This window comes from Siphateles boraxobius, unplaced genomic scaffold, assembly GCF_051911475.1.
Source record: "Siphateles boraxobius isolate OS27281-9 unplaced genomic scaffold, OSU_SipBor_1 5, whole genome shotgun sequence".
NCBI classification, from domain to species: Eukaryota; Metazoa; Chordata; class Actinopteri; order Cypriniformes; family Leuciscidae; genus Siphateles; species Siphateles boraxobius.
Window position 1 is genome coordinate 64351 of NW_027509141.1, and position 17628 is coordinate 81978.

Consider the following 17628-nt stretch of genomic DNA (forward strand, 5'->3'; position numbering starts at 1 on the left):
CATAGTGATGTCACACCTGATCCATCATAATGATGTCACACCTGATCCGTCATAATGATGTCATACCTGATCCGTCATAATGATGTCATACCTGATCCGTCATAATGATGGCACACCTGATCCGCCATAGTGATGTCATACCTGATCCGTCATAATGATGTCATACATGATCCGTCAGAATGATGTCATACCTGATCCGCCATAATGATGTCACACCTGATCCGCCATAGTGATGTCATACCTGATCCGCCATAGTGATGTCATACCTGATCCGTCATAATGATGTCATACCTAATCCGCCATAGTGATGTCATACCTGATCCTTCATAATGATGTCATACATGATCCGTCAGAATGATGTCATACCTGATCCGCCATAATGATGTCACACCTGATCCGCCATAGTGATGTCATACCTGATCCGTCATAATGATGTCATACCTGATCCGCCATAATGATGTCATACCTGATCCGCCATAATGATGTCACACCTGATCCGCCATAGTGATGTCATACCTGATCCGTCATAATGATGTCATACCTGATCCGCCATAGTGATGTCATACCTGATCCGTCATAATGATGTCACACCTGATCCGCCATAGTGATGTCATACCTGATCCGTCATAATGATGTCATACCTGATCCGCCATAGTGATGTCATACCTGATCCGTCATAATGATGTCACACCTGATCCGCCATAGTGATGTCATACCTGATCCGTCATAATGATGTCATACCTGATCCGTCATAATGATGTCACACCTGATCCGCCATAGTGATGTCATACCTGATCCGTCATAATGATGGCACACCTGATCCGCCATAGTGATGTCATACCTGATCCGTCATAATGATGTCATACATGATCCGTCAGAATGATGTCATACCTGATCCGCCATAATGATGTCACACCTGATCCGCCATAGTGATGTCATACCTGATCCGCCATAGTGATGTCATACCTGATCCGTCATAATGATGGCACACCTGATCCGCCATAGTGATGTCCTACCTGATCCGCCATAATGATGTCACACCTGATCCGCCATAGTGATGTCATACCTGATCCGCCATAATGATGTCATACCTGATCCGCCATAATGATGTCACACCTGATCCGCCATAGTGATGTCATACCTGATCCGTCATAATGATGTCATACCTGATCCGCCATAGTGATGTCATACCTGATCCGCCATAATGATGTCACACCTGATCCGCCATAGTGATGTCATACCTGATCCGTCATAATGATGTCATACCTGATCCGTCATAATGATGTCATACCTGATCCGTCATAATGATGTCACACCTGATCCGTCATAGTGATGTCATACCTGATCCATCATAATGATGTCACACCTGATCCGTCAGAATGATGCCACATCTGATCCATCATAATGATGTCATACCTGATATGCCATAGTGATGTCATACCTGATCCACTCTATAATGTCGTATATCGAGTGAAACGCTTCAGGAACAAGAACATGAGGGCGGGGCTTCATGGCCACAACATATACAGTAAACTCGTGGGAACGTGATATTAGGCTTGTTTGAGATTTGCCTTGCCTCGCCTGTAGTGTAGTCGAGAGTAGCGGCTGCAGTGAGAGGAGGAGTGAAGAAAGGGTTAGGGTTAGGACAGTTCTCGCTTCTCGCAGTGGATCTGAATCATGCGAGATCAATGATGGATATCGCGGGATTCACGCTCGGGATGTAATTTAAGTTCTGTTGCTTTTATATGAAAATAAATATAATGAACAAGACACCCAAAGTACTTGCTGTTAAACTCCATTCCAAATAAGTGTTTATCAATAATTTTTCTTTAATATATATTTTTGTGTGTGTGTTTTTCTTTTTATAATAAAATGACATTGCATAACCCATATAGATCGCACTGTCCGAGAGTTTGGGAATATTCACACATAACATACACATAAAACATGATATTCGAGTTTTAAAATCAAACATTTTAAAAGAGAACAATACATCACGGTTGTTTAAACCAATGAGCATTAAGCTGTGTCGTCAGCAAGTCGTTTCCCATCATGCTTTTGATCAGCGCAGTCGGTGGAGAGCAACTGCGCGCGACTGCAGAATCCGACACGTGCGCCTTGCGCTCGCGAGAGTTTTTTGACACACGTCAGCATGACATCAGCGCAAGGCGGACCGCCGGACACATTTCTAACCGGCATGCATTGCGCGCTGATCACCGGTGATCGGTTCTGCGCAGATTTTGCTCATCTCAAACAAGCCTAATTGTTAGGCTTGTTCGACTTGAACCGGCGCTGCGCAGACCGATCGGTTGATGACTACAAAGTACCGCGAGAGCGATTCAAAAGCATAAGGAGCCGTCTGCTCTCTAATCGCTCTCGCGGTACTTTGATGTCATCAACCGATCGGTCTGCGCAGCGCCGGTTCAAGTCGAACAAGCCTCTAGATCTCATGTGAGTGACAGGTTATAGCCCCGCCCACATCATCACAGAAGAGAAGAGATGCTGCAAGAGGAACTTATTTTGATTCATGACTATAAAATAAAGGATCATCTGCTGAGGGCACTTACACACACACACACACACACACACACACTGCTGGACCTGCGCTCACACACACACACACACACACTGCTGGACCTGCGCTCACACACACACACACACACAGACACACACACACACTGCCACACTGCTGGACCTGCGCTCTCACACACACACACACACACACACACACACACACACACTGCTGGACCTGCTGCTGTCGGCAGAGGGCGCTCACACACACACACACTCACACACACACACACTGCTGGACCTGCTGCTGTCAGCAGAGGGCGCTCACACACACACACACACACACACACACACTCACTCACACACACACACACACACACACACACACTCACACACACAGCGCTGGATTGGCTGTTGGGTAATAATTTAACAGACTTCAAACAATGTGTAAGAAATTCTGTGTCTTATTCCTGCAACATGAAGAAAACACTTCCCACAGTTACTCAGTCAAACTAAAGTATCATTAGCAAAATATACATATTGACTGCTACGATTTACACTTCATTACATTTACGCAGATGCTTTGGTCTAGAGTGACTTTGCATTCAAGGTAATAATTTCACCAGTCCATGCGTTCCTCGAACCCGTGCCTGTGTGTATCGAACACCGGCTCGCCTGGAGACGGAAATGCAGCAGTTGCTATGAATGTGTTGCTCCTATAGTTTGCACACTTAATTGTAATAGGAATATAATAGGAAAATGAGACTGATCCACTCAGACTTAAGATAATAAACAATTCATATACTTACAATTCATAATTCAAATCAAAACTTATAATAACAATTCACTCAGCCGATGGTCAGTTTGTGTGTAAATGTACGTTTTTGTCCAACTTCATTTCTAGTGAGAAATTTGTAATGTAGTAATTAAATGTTTGTAATCACTAAAGCTCGCTCTATTTTGCTAATTTTGTAATACATTTAATGTCCTTTATCCAAAAAAACATCAGTATGCATCATTGTGCAATATTTCCTTAAAAAATAAGAACTATCAATTTTGATTTCATGGTGACTTTAATGTCTACAGATATTTTATATATCCTCCTCCAGCACATGTTCAACAACTCATTTATCATGATTGAATAACTATATTTCCTATAGGCCTATGTTTGTTATAGGCTACATGTCTTACATTCATTAACACTTCAATAAATGTATTTTTAATCCAATAATGAAAATTGTCCATTCCTCGCCTTCATGTCATTCCAATGACTTTTTTCTTCCGTGGAACACAAGATATTAAACACAAATTTGGGTGTCATTATTCACTTCTATAGCTTATTTATTACACGTCCTTATGGTAATAAATATTGCAAATCACAATGTTGTCATCATATATAAACTATAATGTGAACAATTAAGTTTCATAAATAGTAACATCATGAATTCTTGTAAAGCTGCTTTGAAACGATGTGCATTTCGAAACGCGGTAATAATAAACTATAATGATAAACTTATTTTTTTTACGGCACGTTTACAAAACTCCCTCTCAAAGCACTTTACAAGAATACAACAAAACAAATGGCACAATGACCGTGAATTTCTGTCTTGTGTTCCGCGAAGGAAAGAGTCATAGCTACGTGCCTTTTAAAGTCTGAATTTTCATTTTCGATGTGAAATATTCCTGTAAGGGCGTAGCCTATCGTCAAAAATCTGGTATTGCTCAACTTTCTGCCTGTACACTCCCATTTAACAGCATAAAAAAACCATTAGAGACACAAATAAAGGAGTAATCTTTATACAAGGAAATACTAAAGTGTTATACTGTAAATAGTTTATGAGATGGTGAATACGCGGAAGGAAATAGGCGTGTGGTATGACGCAAGTCTCGCGATATTTGATGGTTTTATGTGATTCGTCTCGCAGTATTACGCAAGTCTCGCGATATTTGTTGGTTTGATATAATCCCTGTGCGCCGCTCGCCCTCTCGTTCGTCCTCAGTGCAGGATAACGACACAACGCGCTCATCGCACACAGAAACACACAAACAAGCGATAAAACACTGTTCATCGACAGCGCGACACTCTCAGCGATAGAAAGGAGTAATAATCTCGGACATCAGAGAGGTGAGTGAGTGGCTTGTTTATTAAAGAGTCGCGGCTTCATTGACGGACGCGTCGCGTCGCGCTTCTACACGAGCTTTAAATCTCCAAATACTTGTCAAAGTCTTTACTTTAACGTTAGCGGTAGATTATCTTCAAATCTAGACGTTATTTCATGATGTGTGTGAAACCCGCGTGAAGTGAGAGTTCAATAGGGAACAAGACATGTTCATTCAATAAATACTATTCATAGTTCGAATTCATGCATTTTTAGGTTGTTATACATTTATAAACATGTATATACACACAGCTCTTTTCACACTGGAGAGGTGAGACAGACACACACAGATCAGAGATCATCATGGGTCACCTGACAGGTTTTTCTCTGAATCACAGTGATCTGAATGAGGACATCATCAGATTTAATGGTCAACTGTGTGTGTGTGTGTGTGTGTGTGTGTGTGTGTGTGTGTGTGTGTGTTGAGCACCTGTACAGACTGGTGTTTGGGGTCAGATTACTGTAGGAGTTCAGCATTACAGAGGTTTGATCTCTGTGAGCCGTGATCATGTGATTCAGACCGTGGCTCTGAGCCAATTATGTTACAGAAACACGCTCACACACTGGACCTCGGAGACTGTGCCGGTCTAACGAGCCTCTTGTGTTGCAGACTCTGGAGGATCATCCATGGACGCCCTCATGCGCTGCCCGTTCCTGTCCCGCGTTCCCCAGGCCTTCCTGCAGCAGACCCGCAAGAGCCTGGTGGCGTACGCCGTCAAGTGTCCCGTCATGATGGAGCTCGCCTCGAGGACACCGGTGCGCTCACTCGGATCCACGGCCTCCAGCGGCCAGAAGGTCACGACCCCAGGTGTGTGTGTGTGTGAGGTGTGTGTGTGATGTGTGTGTGTGAGAGTGTGTGTGTGAGTGAGTGAAGTGTCCCGTCATGATGGACCTCGCCTCGAGGACACTGGTGCGCTCACTCGGGTCCACGACCTCCAGCAGTCAGTGTGTGTGTGTGTGTGTGTGTGTGTGTGTGCGTGTGCGTGTGTGTGAGAGTGTGAGAGTGTGTGGGTGTGTGGGTGTGTGAGTGAAGTGTCCCATCATGATGGACCTCGCCTCGAGGACACCGGTGCGCTCACTCGGGTCCACGACCTCCAGCTGTGTGTGTGTGTGTGTGTGTGAGAGAGAGAGAGAGTGAGAGTGTGTGTGTGAGTGAGTGAGAGTGTGTGTGTGTGTGTGTGTGTGTGACAGAGAGTGAGAGTGTGTGTGTGTGTGTGTGTGAGAGTGTGTGAGTGAGTGAAGTGTCCCATCATGATGGACCTCGCCTCGAGGACACTGGTGCGCTCACTCGGGTCCACGACCTCCAGCTGTGTGTGTGTGTGTTTGTGTGTGAGAGAGAGAGTGAGAGTGTGTGTGTGTGTGTTTGTGTGTGTGGTTTTGCTAAAGAGTGTTGTCTCTGCTTTAGATGTGACCGCGGCCCCTGAGGGCCCCTCCGCCCCCCCCGCCGGCTCCTCCTCCAAGTGCCCGTTCCTGGCGGCAGAGATGGGGCAGGGCAGCAGTGGAGTGGTGCGGCAGGCCAGCCTGGCTCTACAGGAGGACGTGTCTGAGGTTCGCACCGTGTGCAAAGGTCCGTGAGCACGTGTGTTTTCATGCTCTTCCTTAAGCGCCACCTACTGGCAGAGAGGGAACGTGCATTTTCATTCAGCTCGTCTGTCGTTTTAGTTCAGACCATGCAAAGATCAAATGTAATATACTGTAAAAAAAAATTCGTTAAATTTACGGTAACAAAACGGTGGCTGTGGTTGTCAGAAATTTAGAAAATACTGTAGAAACATTATAGGTTTTACAGACTTGACTTAAATTTATAGTAAAACATTTTTTTCATTATCTTATATAAGGTTAAATTACTTGCCTATTGAAGTACTAATACCTGTTTTGTACCAATTTAATACACTGACAACCACCAATCACAGTGGAGATGAGTCCACTCATAAAAAGCAATCAACATAAATTTAACAACATTAAATGTAACATAAAAGCCTAATGTACATAACTGATTAGAACAAAACTATGGAGAAACAGTTATTTCATCAAATGTGAAGTGTCACGCCATATTTTTTATTATAGATATAGAATAAGAAGAGTGTTAGTATTAATGGATCAAGTATTTTGAATTGTGAGGGTTATACTTTTATAATTATACCATATATCGTATCGGTTATACTATAAGTCGTGGTTTTTACAGTCCTTTAACCCTTTGAAACTCTAAACTCTCTGACTGAGTCCCATGCGTTGTGTTCGAGCAGTTTCCCGGTCTGACTGTTACTCTTTTACAGACGTCTCTGCATCTGAGCTGAACACTGAGATGGGAGGAAACCTCATGAAGAAGCTGATGAAGCAGCGTCCAGCTCGAGTCTCGCATCTGCTGCAGGAGAACATGCCCAAGAGTACGTGCTTCTGTCCCATACTGACCACCACTGTACTGTAAACACTTCCTGTAAACCACTTCCTGTATGAGGCTTCTGTCCCGCTCTAAACCACTGGACTGACTACTGCACTGTAAACCACAGTGACGACCACTGCACTGTAAACCACAGTGACGACCACTGCACTGTAAACCACAGTGACGACCGCTGCGCTGTAAACCAGTGACGACCACTGCACTGTAAACCACAGCAACGACCGCTGCGCTGTAAACCACAGTGACGACCGCTGCGCTGTAAACCAGTGACGACCACTGCACTGTAAACCACAGCAACGACCGCTGCGCTGTAAACCACAGTGACGACCACTGCACTGTAAACCACAGCAACGACCGCTGCGCTGTAAACCACAGTGACGACCACTGCACTGTAAACCACAGTGACGACCGCTGCGCTGTAAACCAGTGACGACCACTGCACTGTAAACCACAGCAACGACCGCTGCGCTGTAAACCACAGTGACGACCACTGCACTGTAAACCACAGCAACGACCGCTGCGCTGTAAACCACAGTGACGACCGCTGCGCTGTAAACCACAGTGACGACCGCTGCACTGTAAATCACAGTGACGACCGCTGCACTGTAAACCACAGTGACGACCACTGCACTGTAAACCACAGTGACGACCACTGCACTGTAAACCACAGTGACGACCACTGCACTGTAAACCACAGTGACGACCACTGCACTGTAAACCACAGTGACGACCACTGCACTGTAAACCACAGTGACGACCACTGCACTGTAAACCACAGTGACGACCGCTGCGCTGTAAACCAGTGACGACCGCTGCACTGTAAACCACAGTGACGACCACTGCACTGTAAACCACAGTGACGACCGCTGCGCTGTAAACCAGTGACGACCGCTGCGCTGTAAACCACAGTGACGACCGCTGCACTGTAAACCACAGTGACGACCGCTGCGCTGTAAACCACAGTGACGACCGCTGCGCTGTAAACCACAGTGACGACCGCTGCGCTGTAAACCACAGTGACGACCGACCACTGCACTGTAAACCACAGTGACGACCACTGCACTGTAAACCACAGTGACGACCGCTGCGCTGTAAACCACAGTGACGACCGCTGCGCTGTAAACCACAGTGACGACCGCTGCGCTGTAAACCACAGTGACGACCGCTGCGCTGTAAACCACAGTGACGACCGCTGCGCTGTAAACCACAGTGACGACCGCTGCGCTGTAAACCACAGTGACGACCGCTGCGCTGTAAACCACAGTGACGACCGACCACTGCACTGTAAACCACAGTGACGACCGCTGCGCTGTAAACCACAGTGACGACCGACCACTGCACTGTAAACCACAGTGACGACCGACCACTGCGCTGTAAACCACAGTGACGACCGCTGCGCTGTAAACCACAGTGACGACCGCTGCGCTGTAAACCACAGTGACGACCGCTGCGCTGTAAACCACAGTGACGACCGCTGCGCTGTAAACCAGTGACGACCACTGCGCTGTAAACCACAGTGACGACCGACCACTGCACTGTAAACCACAGTGACGACCGCTGCGCTGTAAACCACAGTGACGACCGCTGCGCTGTAAACCACAGTGACGACCGCTGCGCTGTAAACCACAGTGACGACCGCTGCGCTGTAAACCACAGTGACGACCGCTGCGCTGTAAACCACAGTGACGACCGCTGCGCTGTAAACCACAGTGACGACCGCTGCGCTGTAAACCACAGTGACGACCGCTGCGCTGTAAACCACAGTGACGACCGCTGCGCTGTAAACCACAGTGACGACCGCTGCGCTGTAAACCACAGTGACGACCGCTGCGCTGTAAACCACAGTGACGACCGCTGCGCTGTAAACCACAGTGACGACCCCTGCGCTGTAAACCACAGTGACGACCGCTGCGCTGTAAACCAGTGACGACCGCTGCGCTGTAAACCACAGTGACGACCGCTGCGCTGTAAACCGCAGTGACGACCGCTGCGCTGTAAACCGCAGTGACGACCACTGCGCTGTAAACCAGTGACGACCACTGCACTGTAAACCACAGTGACGACCACTGCGCTGTAAACCACAGTGACGACCACTGCGCTGTAAACCACAGTGACAACCGCTGCGCTGTAAACCACAGTGACGACCGCTGCGCTGTAAACCACAGTGACGACCCCTGCGCTGTAAACCACAGTGACGACCACTGCGCTGTAAACCACAGTGACGACCACTGCACTGTAAACCAGTGACGACCACTGCACTGTAAACCACAGTGACGACCACTGCACTGTAAACCGCAGTGACGACCACTGCACTGTAAACCACAGTGACGACCACTGCACTGTAAACCAGTGACGACCACTGCACTGTAAACCACAGTGACGACCACTGCACTGTAAACCGCAGTGACGACCACTGCGCTGTAAACCACAGTGACGACCGCTGCGCTGTAAACCACAGTGACGACCGCTGCGCTGTAAACCACAGTGACGACCGCTGCGCTGTAAACCACAGTGACGACCGCTGCGCTGTAAACCAGTGACGACCACTGCGCTGTAAACCACAGTGACGACCGACCACTGCACTGTAAACCACAGTGACGACCGCTGCGCTGTAAACCACAGTGACGACCGCTGCGCTGTAAACCACAGTGACGACTGCTGCGCTGTAAACCACAGTGACGACCGCTGCGCTGTAAACCGCAGTGACGACCGCTGCGCTGTAAACCACAGTGACGACCGCTGCGCTGTAAACCACAGTGACGACCGCTGCGCTGTAAACCGCAGTGACGACCGCTGCGCTGTAAACCGCAGTGACGACCACTGCACTGTAAACCAGTGACGACCACTGCACTGTAAACCACAGTGACGACCACTGCACTGTAAACCACAGTGACGACCACTGCACTGTAAACCACAGTGACGACCGCTGCGCTGTAAACCACAGTGACGACCGCTGCGCTGTAAACCGCAGTGACGACCGCTGCACTGTAAACCGCAGTGACGACCACTGCGCTGTAAACCGCAGTGACGACCGCTGCGCTGTAAACCAGTGACGACCGCTGCGCTGTAAACCAGTGACGACCACTGCACTGTAAACCACAGTGACGACCACTGCACTGTAAACCACAGTGACGACCACTGCACTGTAAACCAGTGACGACCACTGCACTGTAAACCACAGTGACGACCACTGCACTGTAAACCGCAGTGACGACCACTGCACTGTAAACCGCAGTGACGACCACTGCACTGTAAACCACAGTGACGACCACTGCACTGTAAACCACAGTGACGACCGCTGCGCTGTAAACCGCAGTGACGACCGCTGCGCTGTAAACCTGTTCTGAAACGCAGTCCTCTTCTCTTTCAGCCGTGTCCAACTTCCGTTACGACGAGTTCTTTGAGAAGAAGATCGAGGAGAAGAAGGACGATCACACGTACCGTGTGTTTAAGACGGTGAACCGCCGAGCGACGGAGTTCCCAATGGCAGACAATTACTCAGAGTGCCAGTCCTTCAGGAGACACGTGTCCGTGTGGTGCAGCAACGACTACCTGGGCATGAGCCGCCACCCACGGGTGATGCAGACCATAACGTGAGTCTCGTTTCACAACAAAATCAAACAAAATCGACTATTTTCAGCATTATTAATAATGTAATAAATAATGCATTATGACATTTTCAGCAAATTATCCTGGAATACAATGTTTTTAATGCAAAATGTAATGATGTGTTTGTTCTCTTTGGACAGGGACACTCTAGCGAAGCACGGGTCCGGGGCCGGAGGGACTCGCAACATCTCGGGGACGAGTAAGTTCCACGTGGACCTGGAGCAGGAGCTGGCGGATCTGCACGGGAAAGATGCCGCCCTGCTCTTCACCTCCTGCTTCGTGGCCAACGACTCCACGCTCTTCACGCTCGCCAAGATGCTGCCCGGTAACGCAGAAAACACTTCTCTGAAGCACAAACACTCAGATTCTTAAATATGCACATCATGGAAGAATTTTTTTATTTGTAGTGTTGGAACCGATCACAAAATTCATGGTTCGGATCATTTACAGTTTTTGAGTCACGGATTAAATCATGTTTTGGATCAGCAAAAATATTGTTTAATGTTATATATATATATATATATATATATATATATATATATATATATATATATATATATTATAACTTTTGCTTTTGATTTTTTACTAAAGTTTCTTTGAATCTACATCAAAAACTAGCCTAACTGATAAAGTTCAAACATCATTAAAAACAAGTGAACAGTGAGTAATAATATAAGAACAAATACTCAAATTACAAGCAGGTATGAATACTAAATGACAGTTACAAAGTCTATAAACAGTAGTATTCAGGTACAGAAATGAATAATTACGTCTGAATTTAATTAATACTATTTGTTCACTGTAGAAATGAAAGTTTCTAGTTTCATCTTTGTTAAAGCTGTATTTTGTTGTTTTATTAACATTAATGACACAGACAACAGCAGGAATATTAGTCTACTGTCACTTTAAGACCGAATAAACAGACAAACACGCGGCGGTTTCTTCCTCAACTGTTCACTCATGACAGAACCGAGAGAACACTTGCGGACAGAAGACGTGTGGCAGACCGTGAGGAGCTGATCCGAACGCATCACGAGCAACTGCGAGCCGCTCATCCCTAGTTATTTGCATAAGTAACTTGTCCTCTCTAATAAGCTGTTCTGTCCTCAGGCTGCGAGATCTACTCGGACGCAGGGAACCACGCCTCGATGATCCAGGGCATCAGGAACAGCGGCGCCAAGAAGTTTGTCTTCCGGCACAACGACACGGCTCACTTGCGGCAGCTCCTGGAGCAGTCGGACCCCTCGAGCCCGAAGATCGTGGCGTTCGAGACGGTGCACTCGATGGACGGTCAGTGAGAGCCTCTGGTGATCTGGTTACGGGTCCGTACTTCAGCAGCTCACGGAGTGTGTGTGTGTGTCAGGTGCTGTATGTCCGCTGGAGGAGATGTGTGACGTCGCTCATGAGTTCGGCGCCATCACGTTCGTGGACGAGGTTCATGCGGTGGGACTGTACGGGCCCCGAGGAGGAGGCATTGGGGACCGGGACGGGGTCATGCACAAGATGGACATCATCTCCGGCACGCTGGGTGAGTGTGTGTGTGTGTGTGTGTGTGTGTGTGTGTGTGTGTGTGTGTGTGTGAGTGTGTGTGAGTGTGTGTGAGTGTGTGTGTGTGTGTGTGTGTGAGTGTGTGTGAGTGTGTGTGAGTGTGTGTGAGTGTGTGTGTGTGTGTGTGTGTGTGTGTGTGTGTGTGTGTGTGAGAGTGTGTGAGAGTGTGTGAGAGTGTGTGAGTGTGTGTGTGTGTGTGTGTGTGTGTAACGGCCCCTCAATGCTCCAGTGGCTCCTCTGATCTCTTGTTGCCTGGAAACATTCAGGAGTCATTTGAAGAAGTGTTATTGACATTAATCCAGAGCTGCTTTGCCATTGTCTGTGATGCTTGAATATTAATAAAAACAACCATTTTAGTAATATTTTTTTTTTAATTTCTATGAAATGTTTTGTTTTCCACAAATTCTGTGTTGTGAATTTTCTAGTAATCAAATGAAGACATGAAACATTAATTTAATTGATCTTTTATATGAAATTAAACTTTTTTGTCAAACAACATGCGGTAAACTGAGCTTTATACTGTTAAAATTACAACAGAAGAAAAACATTATTATTATTAGTGTTAGTATTATTATTAAATTTAGATATCTAAATTCTACTGTACAACTGTAATATATCAAGTTAAACCGAACTTCTATTTTGATGGGTTGTGGTGAAGACCTTGAGTTTCCTCTGTTAATGATATAACAATAGTTTTTCTTAAATGAAACGCAGAGTCACTGAAGTTCATCAGCGTTTTACAGAGCGGCTCTGGAAATGAAGTTCATATTCTCATAGTGTGTGTGTGTGAGTGATTGTGTGTGTCACTAAGCCAGTTTTGTTTCGAACTTTCGATTAATCCTCATTAAACGAGGCTCCCGATCGTGTCTGATCATGTGATCGTGCGGACGCCAGCTGTGATCATGTGATCGTGCGGACGCCGTGTGTTATATTGCTCTCACTCTTCTGTGCTGAGTGTGGTCTGGTGTGTGTCCGCAGGGAAAGCGTTCGGGTGTGTGGGCGGCTACATCGCTAGCACTAATGCCCTGGTGGACACGGTGCGCTCGTACGCCGCGGGCTTCATCTTCACGACATCACTTCCTCCCATGCTCCTCGCTGGCGCGCGCCAGTCTATCCAAATCCTGAAGAGCGAGGAGGGCCGATCGCTACGACTCAAACACCAGCGCAACGTCAAGCTCCTGCGCCAGATGCTAATGGACAACGGCCTCCCCGTGGTGCCCTGCCCTAGCCACATCATCCCTGTGCGGGTACGTACACACACACACACACACACACACACACACACACACACACTGCCCTAGCCACATCATCCCTGTGCGGGTACGTACACACACACGCACACACACACACACACTCACACACACTCTCACACATTCGTCTGTGCTTCAGGTTGCAGACGCTGAGAAGAACACTGAGATCTGTGACATCATGATGAGCCGCTACAACATCTACGTCCAGGCGATCAACTACCCGACGGTGGCGCGCGGAGAGGAGCTCCTGCGCATCGCGCCCACGCCTCACCACACGCCACAGATGATGCAGTACTTCGTGGGTGAGTGAGTGTGTGTGTGAGTGTGTGTGTGTGTGTGTGTGTGTGATCTTTAGTCTCGGGTATTCAGGAACTAAACCTGCAACATCCAACAAACTTGTAATGAGACGCGCAGATCAGCTTATCGGAATAAACGCAGTGATTTAAACGCTTCGTACAGAGTGTGTGAAGTGTAAAATTTAAGTCCTTGACATTTATGGAGATAAATATGTGTGTGTGTGTGTGTGTGTGTGTGTGTGTGTGTGTGTGTGTGTGTGTGTAATATTGCTCAGACAAACATCCAGGTATTTGATCCAGCTTTCTTCAGCTCAGTCATAATGGGGGAATATCAGAAAGCGATATCTTAGTCATTTTCCTTTCAGTGGTTAATTTGAAGGTAATAAAGATATTGTTTGATAAGTGAGATCTCTCATTGTAGTCCTTGAAAGTTAAAAAATAGAGATGCACCGATTACAATTTTATTGTTGTTTCCGATTTTTCATGAGTTTGATCTGCCGATACCGATTTTAGCCGATTCCGATTTCATTTTTTCTAACCACTTTACAGCACACACAAATATTTATTTTCTATCTTTTCTTTAATAGAGCATTTTACATAGAACATTTTTTTTTAACAAATTAAATAAAATTTAACTAAATGAATTATTAGCCTACTCCTGGTGTGGGAAATTCACACATGTAAGTGCAGAGTTATGGTATGGAAGAACCATTTTCAGTTCCTATATTCAACTATACAAAAATGTGATATATTTACTTATTTAGGAAACTAAACTTCTGTATGAAAACAGGTATTGCTCCTTCTCGACGCTCGCTCGCTGCTCCTGCTCGACGCTCACGCGCTGCTCCTGCTCGACGCTCACGCGCTGCTCCTGCTCGACGCTCGCTCGCTGCTCCTGCTCGACGCTCGCTCGCTGCTCCTGCTCGACGCTCGCTCGCTGCTCCTGCTCGACGCTCGCTCGCTGCTCCTGCTCGACGCTCGCTCGCTGCTCCTGCTCGACGCTCACGCGCTGCTCCTGCTCGACGCTCGCTCGCTGCTCCTGCTCGACGCTCGCTCGCTGCTCCTGCTCGACGCTCGCTCGCTGCTCCTGCTCGACGCTCGCTCGCTGCTCCTGCTCGACGCTCGCTCGCTGCTCCTGCTCGACGCTCACGCGCTGCTCCTGCTCGACGCTCGCTCGCTGCTCCTGCTCGACGCTCGCTCGCTGCTCCTGCTCGACGCTCGCTCGCTGCTCCTGCTCGACGCTCGCTCGCTGCTCCTGCTCGACGCTCGCGCGCTGCTCCTGCTCGACGCTCACGCGCTGCTCCTGCTCGACGCTCACGCGCTGCTCCTGCTCGACGCTCTCGCGCTGCTCCTGCTCGACGCTCGCTCGCTGCTCGACGCTCGCTCGCTGCTCCTGCTCGACGCTCGCGCGCTGCTCCTGCTCGACGCTCGCGCGCTGCTCCAGCTCGACGCTGGCGCGCTGCTCCTGCTCGACGCTCGCTCGCTGCTCCTGCTCGACGCTCGCTCGCTGCTCCTGCTCGACGCTCGCTCGCTGCTCCTGCTCGACGCTCGCTCGCTGCTCCTGCTCGACGCTCTCGCGCTGCTCCTGCTCGACGCTCGCTCGCTGCTCCTGCTCGACGCTCGCTCGCTGCTCCTGCTCGACGCTCGCGCGCTGCTCCAGCTCGACGCTCGCTCGCTGCTCCTGCTCGACGCTCACGCGCTGCTCCTGCTCGACGCTCTCGCGCTGCTCCTGCTCGACGCTCGCTCGCTGCTCCTGCTCGACGCTCGCGCGCTGCTCCTGCTCGACGCTCGCGCGCTGCTCCAGCTCGACGCTCGCGCGCTGCTCCAGCTCGACGCTGGCGCGCTGCTCCTGCTCGACGCTCGCTCGCTGCTCCTGCTCGACGCTCGCTCGCTGCTCCTGCTCGACGCTCGCGCGCTGCTCCAGCTCGACGCTCACGCGCTGCTCCTGCTCGACGCTCACGCGCTGCTCCTGCTCGACGCTCTCGCGCTGCTCCTGCTCGACGCTCACGCGCTGCTCCTGCTCGACGCTCACGCGCTGCTCCTGCTCGACGCTCACGCGCTGCTCCTGCTCGACGCTCACGCGCTGCTCCTGCTCGACGCTCAGGCGCTGCTCCTGCTCGACGCTCAGGCGCTGCTCCTGCTCGACGCTCAGGCGCTGCTCCTGCTCGACGCTCACGCGCTGCTCCTGCTCGACGCTCACGCGCTGCTCCTGCTCGACGCTCACTCGCTGCTCCTGCTCGACGCTCACGCGCTGCTCCTGCTCGACGCTCAGGCGCTGCTCCTGCTCGACGCTCACGCGCTGCTCCTGCTCGACGCTCACGCGCTGCTCCTGCTCGACGCTCACGCGCTGCTCCTGCTCGACGCTCACTCGCTGCTCCTACTCGACGCTCACGCGCTGCTCCTGCTCGCTGCTCCTCGACGCTCGCGCGCCGCTCCTGCTCGACGCTCGCGCGCCGCTCCTGCTCGACGCTCACGCGCCGCTCCTGCTCGGCGCTCGCTCGCTGCTCCTGCTCGCGGTGTGAATGCACTGATTGATTAACATGCACGCCGGGGGAAAACGGCCAGCTCACGCTTGCGGTGTGAAACGGCCGTAATTCACAAGGTTTCCTACATGTGCGTTCCGTGTGCACGTGTGATGTTGATGTTGCGCGTTGTTAATCATGCGCCGCCCGAGTGCATTTGACTGGCAAAAAAATCGTAATATATCAGATTGACCGGCCGGTCGCCGATCACGTGAAAATCGGCCGATTCCGATCACCAGCCGATCAATCGGTGCATCTCTATTAAAAAAGTAGTGCATAAAATTCCTGAAATTTAATTTTACAGTACGAACCCTGTGTTAATGATGTCCGCCATAATGATCGGTGTAGTAATTGTGTGTTTGTGTTGTTGTGCGCAGATAAGCTGAGGCGCGTGTCGGTGTAGTAATTGTGTGTTTGTGTTGTTGTGCGCAGATAAGCTGAGGCGCGTGTCGGTGTAGTAATTGTGTGTTTGTGTTGTTGTGCGCAGATAAGCTGAGGCGCGTGTGGACGGAGGCGGGTCTGGCGCTGCAGCCGAGCTCCTCTGCTCAGTGTAACCTCTGCCAGCAGCCGCTGCACCTCCAGCTGATGAGCGACGGGGAGAAGTCCTTCTTCAGCGGCCTGAGCCAGCCCGTGTCGGCCCGCGGCTGAGACACACACACACACACACACACACACACACACACACACACACACCTCAGCCAGCCCGTGTCGGCCCGCGGCTGAGACACACACACACACACACACACCTCAGCCAGCCTGTGTCGGCCCGCGGCTGAGACACAGACACACACACACACACACACACACACCTCAGCCAGCCCGTGTCAGCCCGCGGCTGAGACACACACACACACACACACACACCTCTCTGTCAGCCCGTATCGGCCCCATGGCTGACTATCATCCAGAAAATACATATGTAGACCACTTGATTTGTGTATTGATGTATTTTGTTAATGAAGTAAATCTAAAGTATTTTATATTTAAAGATGTTTAACTATTATAGTCCCGTTTTTATTCATATTTGATCCATCAATCACTCAAGCATTACTCTGATGTACTTCACAGGTTTAAATAAACGGATAATGCTCAGATTTCATGTTTATTGTGTGTTTGTGCTTCTGTTGAATCTCCGCTGGGCCGGTTGCATAAACTGCCTAGCCTAGCCTTACATGCCGGTTATCTAATATTTTTTTTTCTTTGAAACTTGTCATAAGTTTAAGTCAGTTATATAGAAAGCAGATTGGTTTTTAATTTGAATGGGAAAAGTATGACTAGCTGAATGCTAGTTGTTCAGACTAGTCTTGTGCAACTGCCCTGTTTCCTGCGCTC

General features: G+C 49.2%; 1 protein-coding gene across 2 annotated transcripts; it reads left to right on the forward strand.

Moving 5' to 3' along the window:
* The first annotated feature begins 4444 nt into the window (after nucleotides 1-4444).
* Nucleotides 4445-17390, forward strand: alas1 (aminolevulinate, delta-, synthase 1). 2 transcript variants are annotated; one of them, XR_013195014.1, is made up of 12 exons: nucleotides 4467-4636; nucleotides 5281-5478; nucleotides 6076-6237; nucleotides 6947-7057; nucleotides 10442-10664; nucleotides 10821-11005; nucleotides 11791-11970; nucleotides 12044-12208; nucleotides 13207-13475; nucleotides 13618-13780; nucleotides 16784-17042; nucleotides 17149-17390. XR_013195014.1 is itself a non-coding variant. In XM_077204352.1 (11 exons), exons 2-11 carry the CDS (start codon nucleotides 5298-5300, stop codon nucleotides 16942-16944), a joined length of 1800 nt encoding a protein of 599 aa, XP_077060467.1. In that variant the 5' UTR covers nucleotides 4445-4636; nucleotides 5281-5297; the 3' UTR covers nucleotides 16945-17390. The 2 variants fall into 2 exon arrangements, 1 of the variants encoding a protein (XP_077060467.1); XM_077204352.1 differs by having other exon boundaries at nucleotides 4445-4636; nucleotides 16784-17390.
* Nucleotides 17391-17628: the final 238 nt, after the last annotated feature.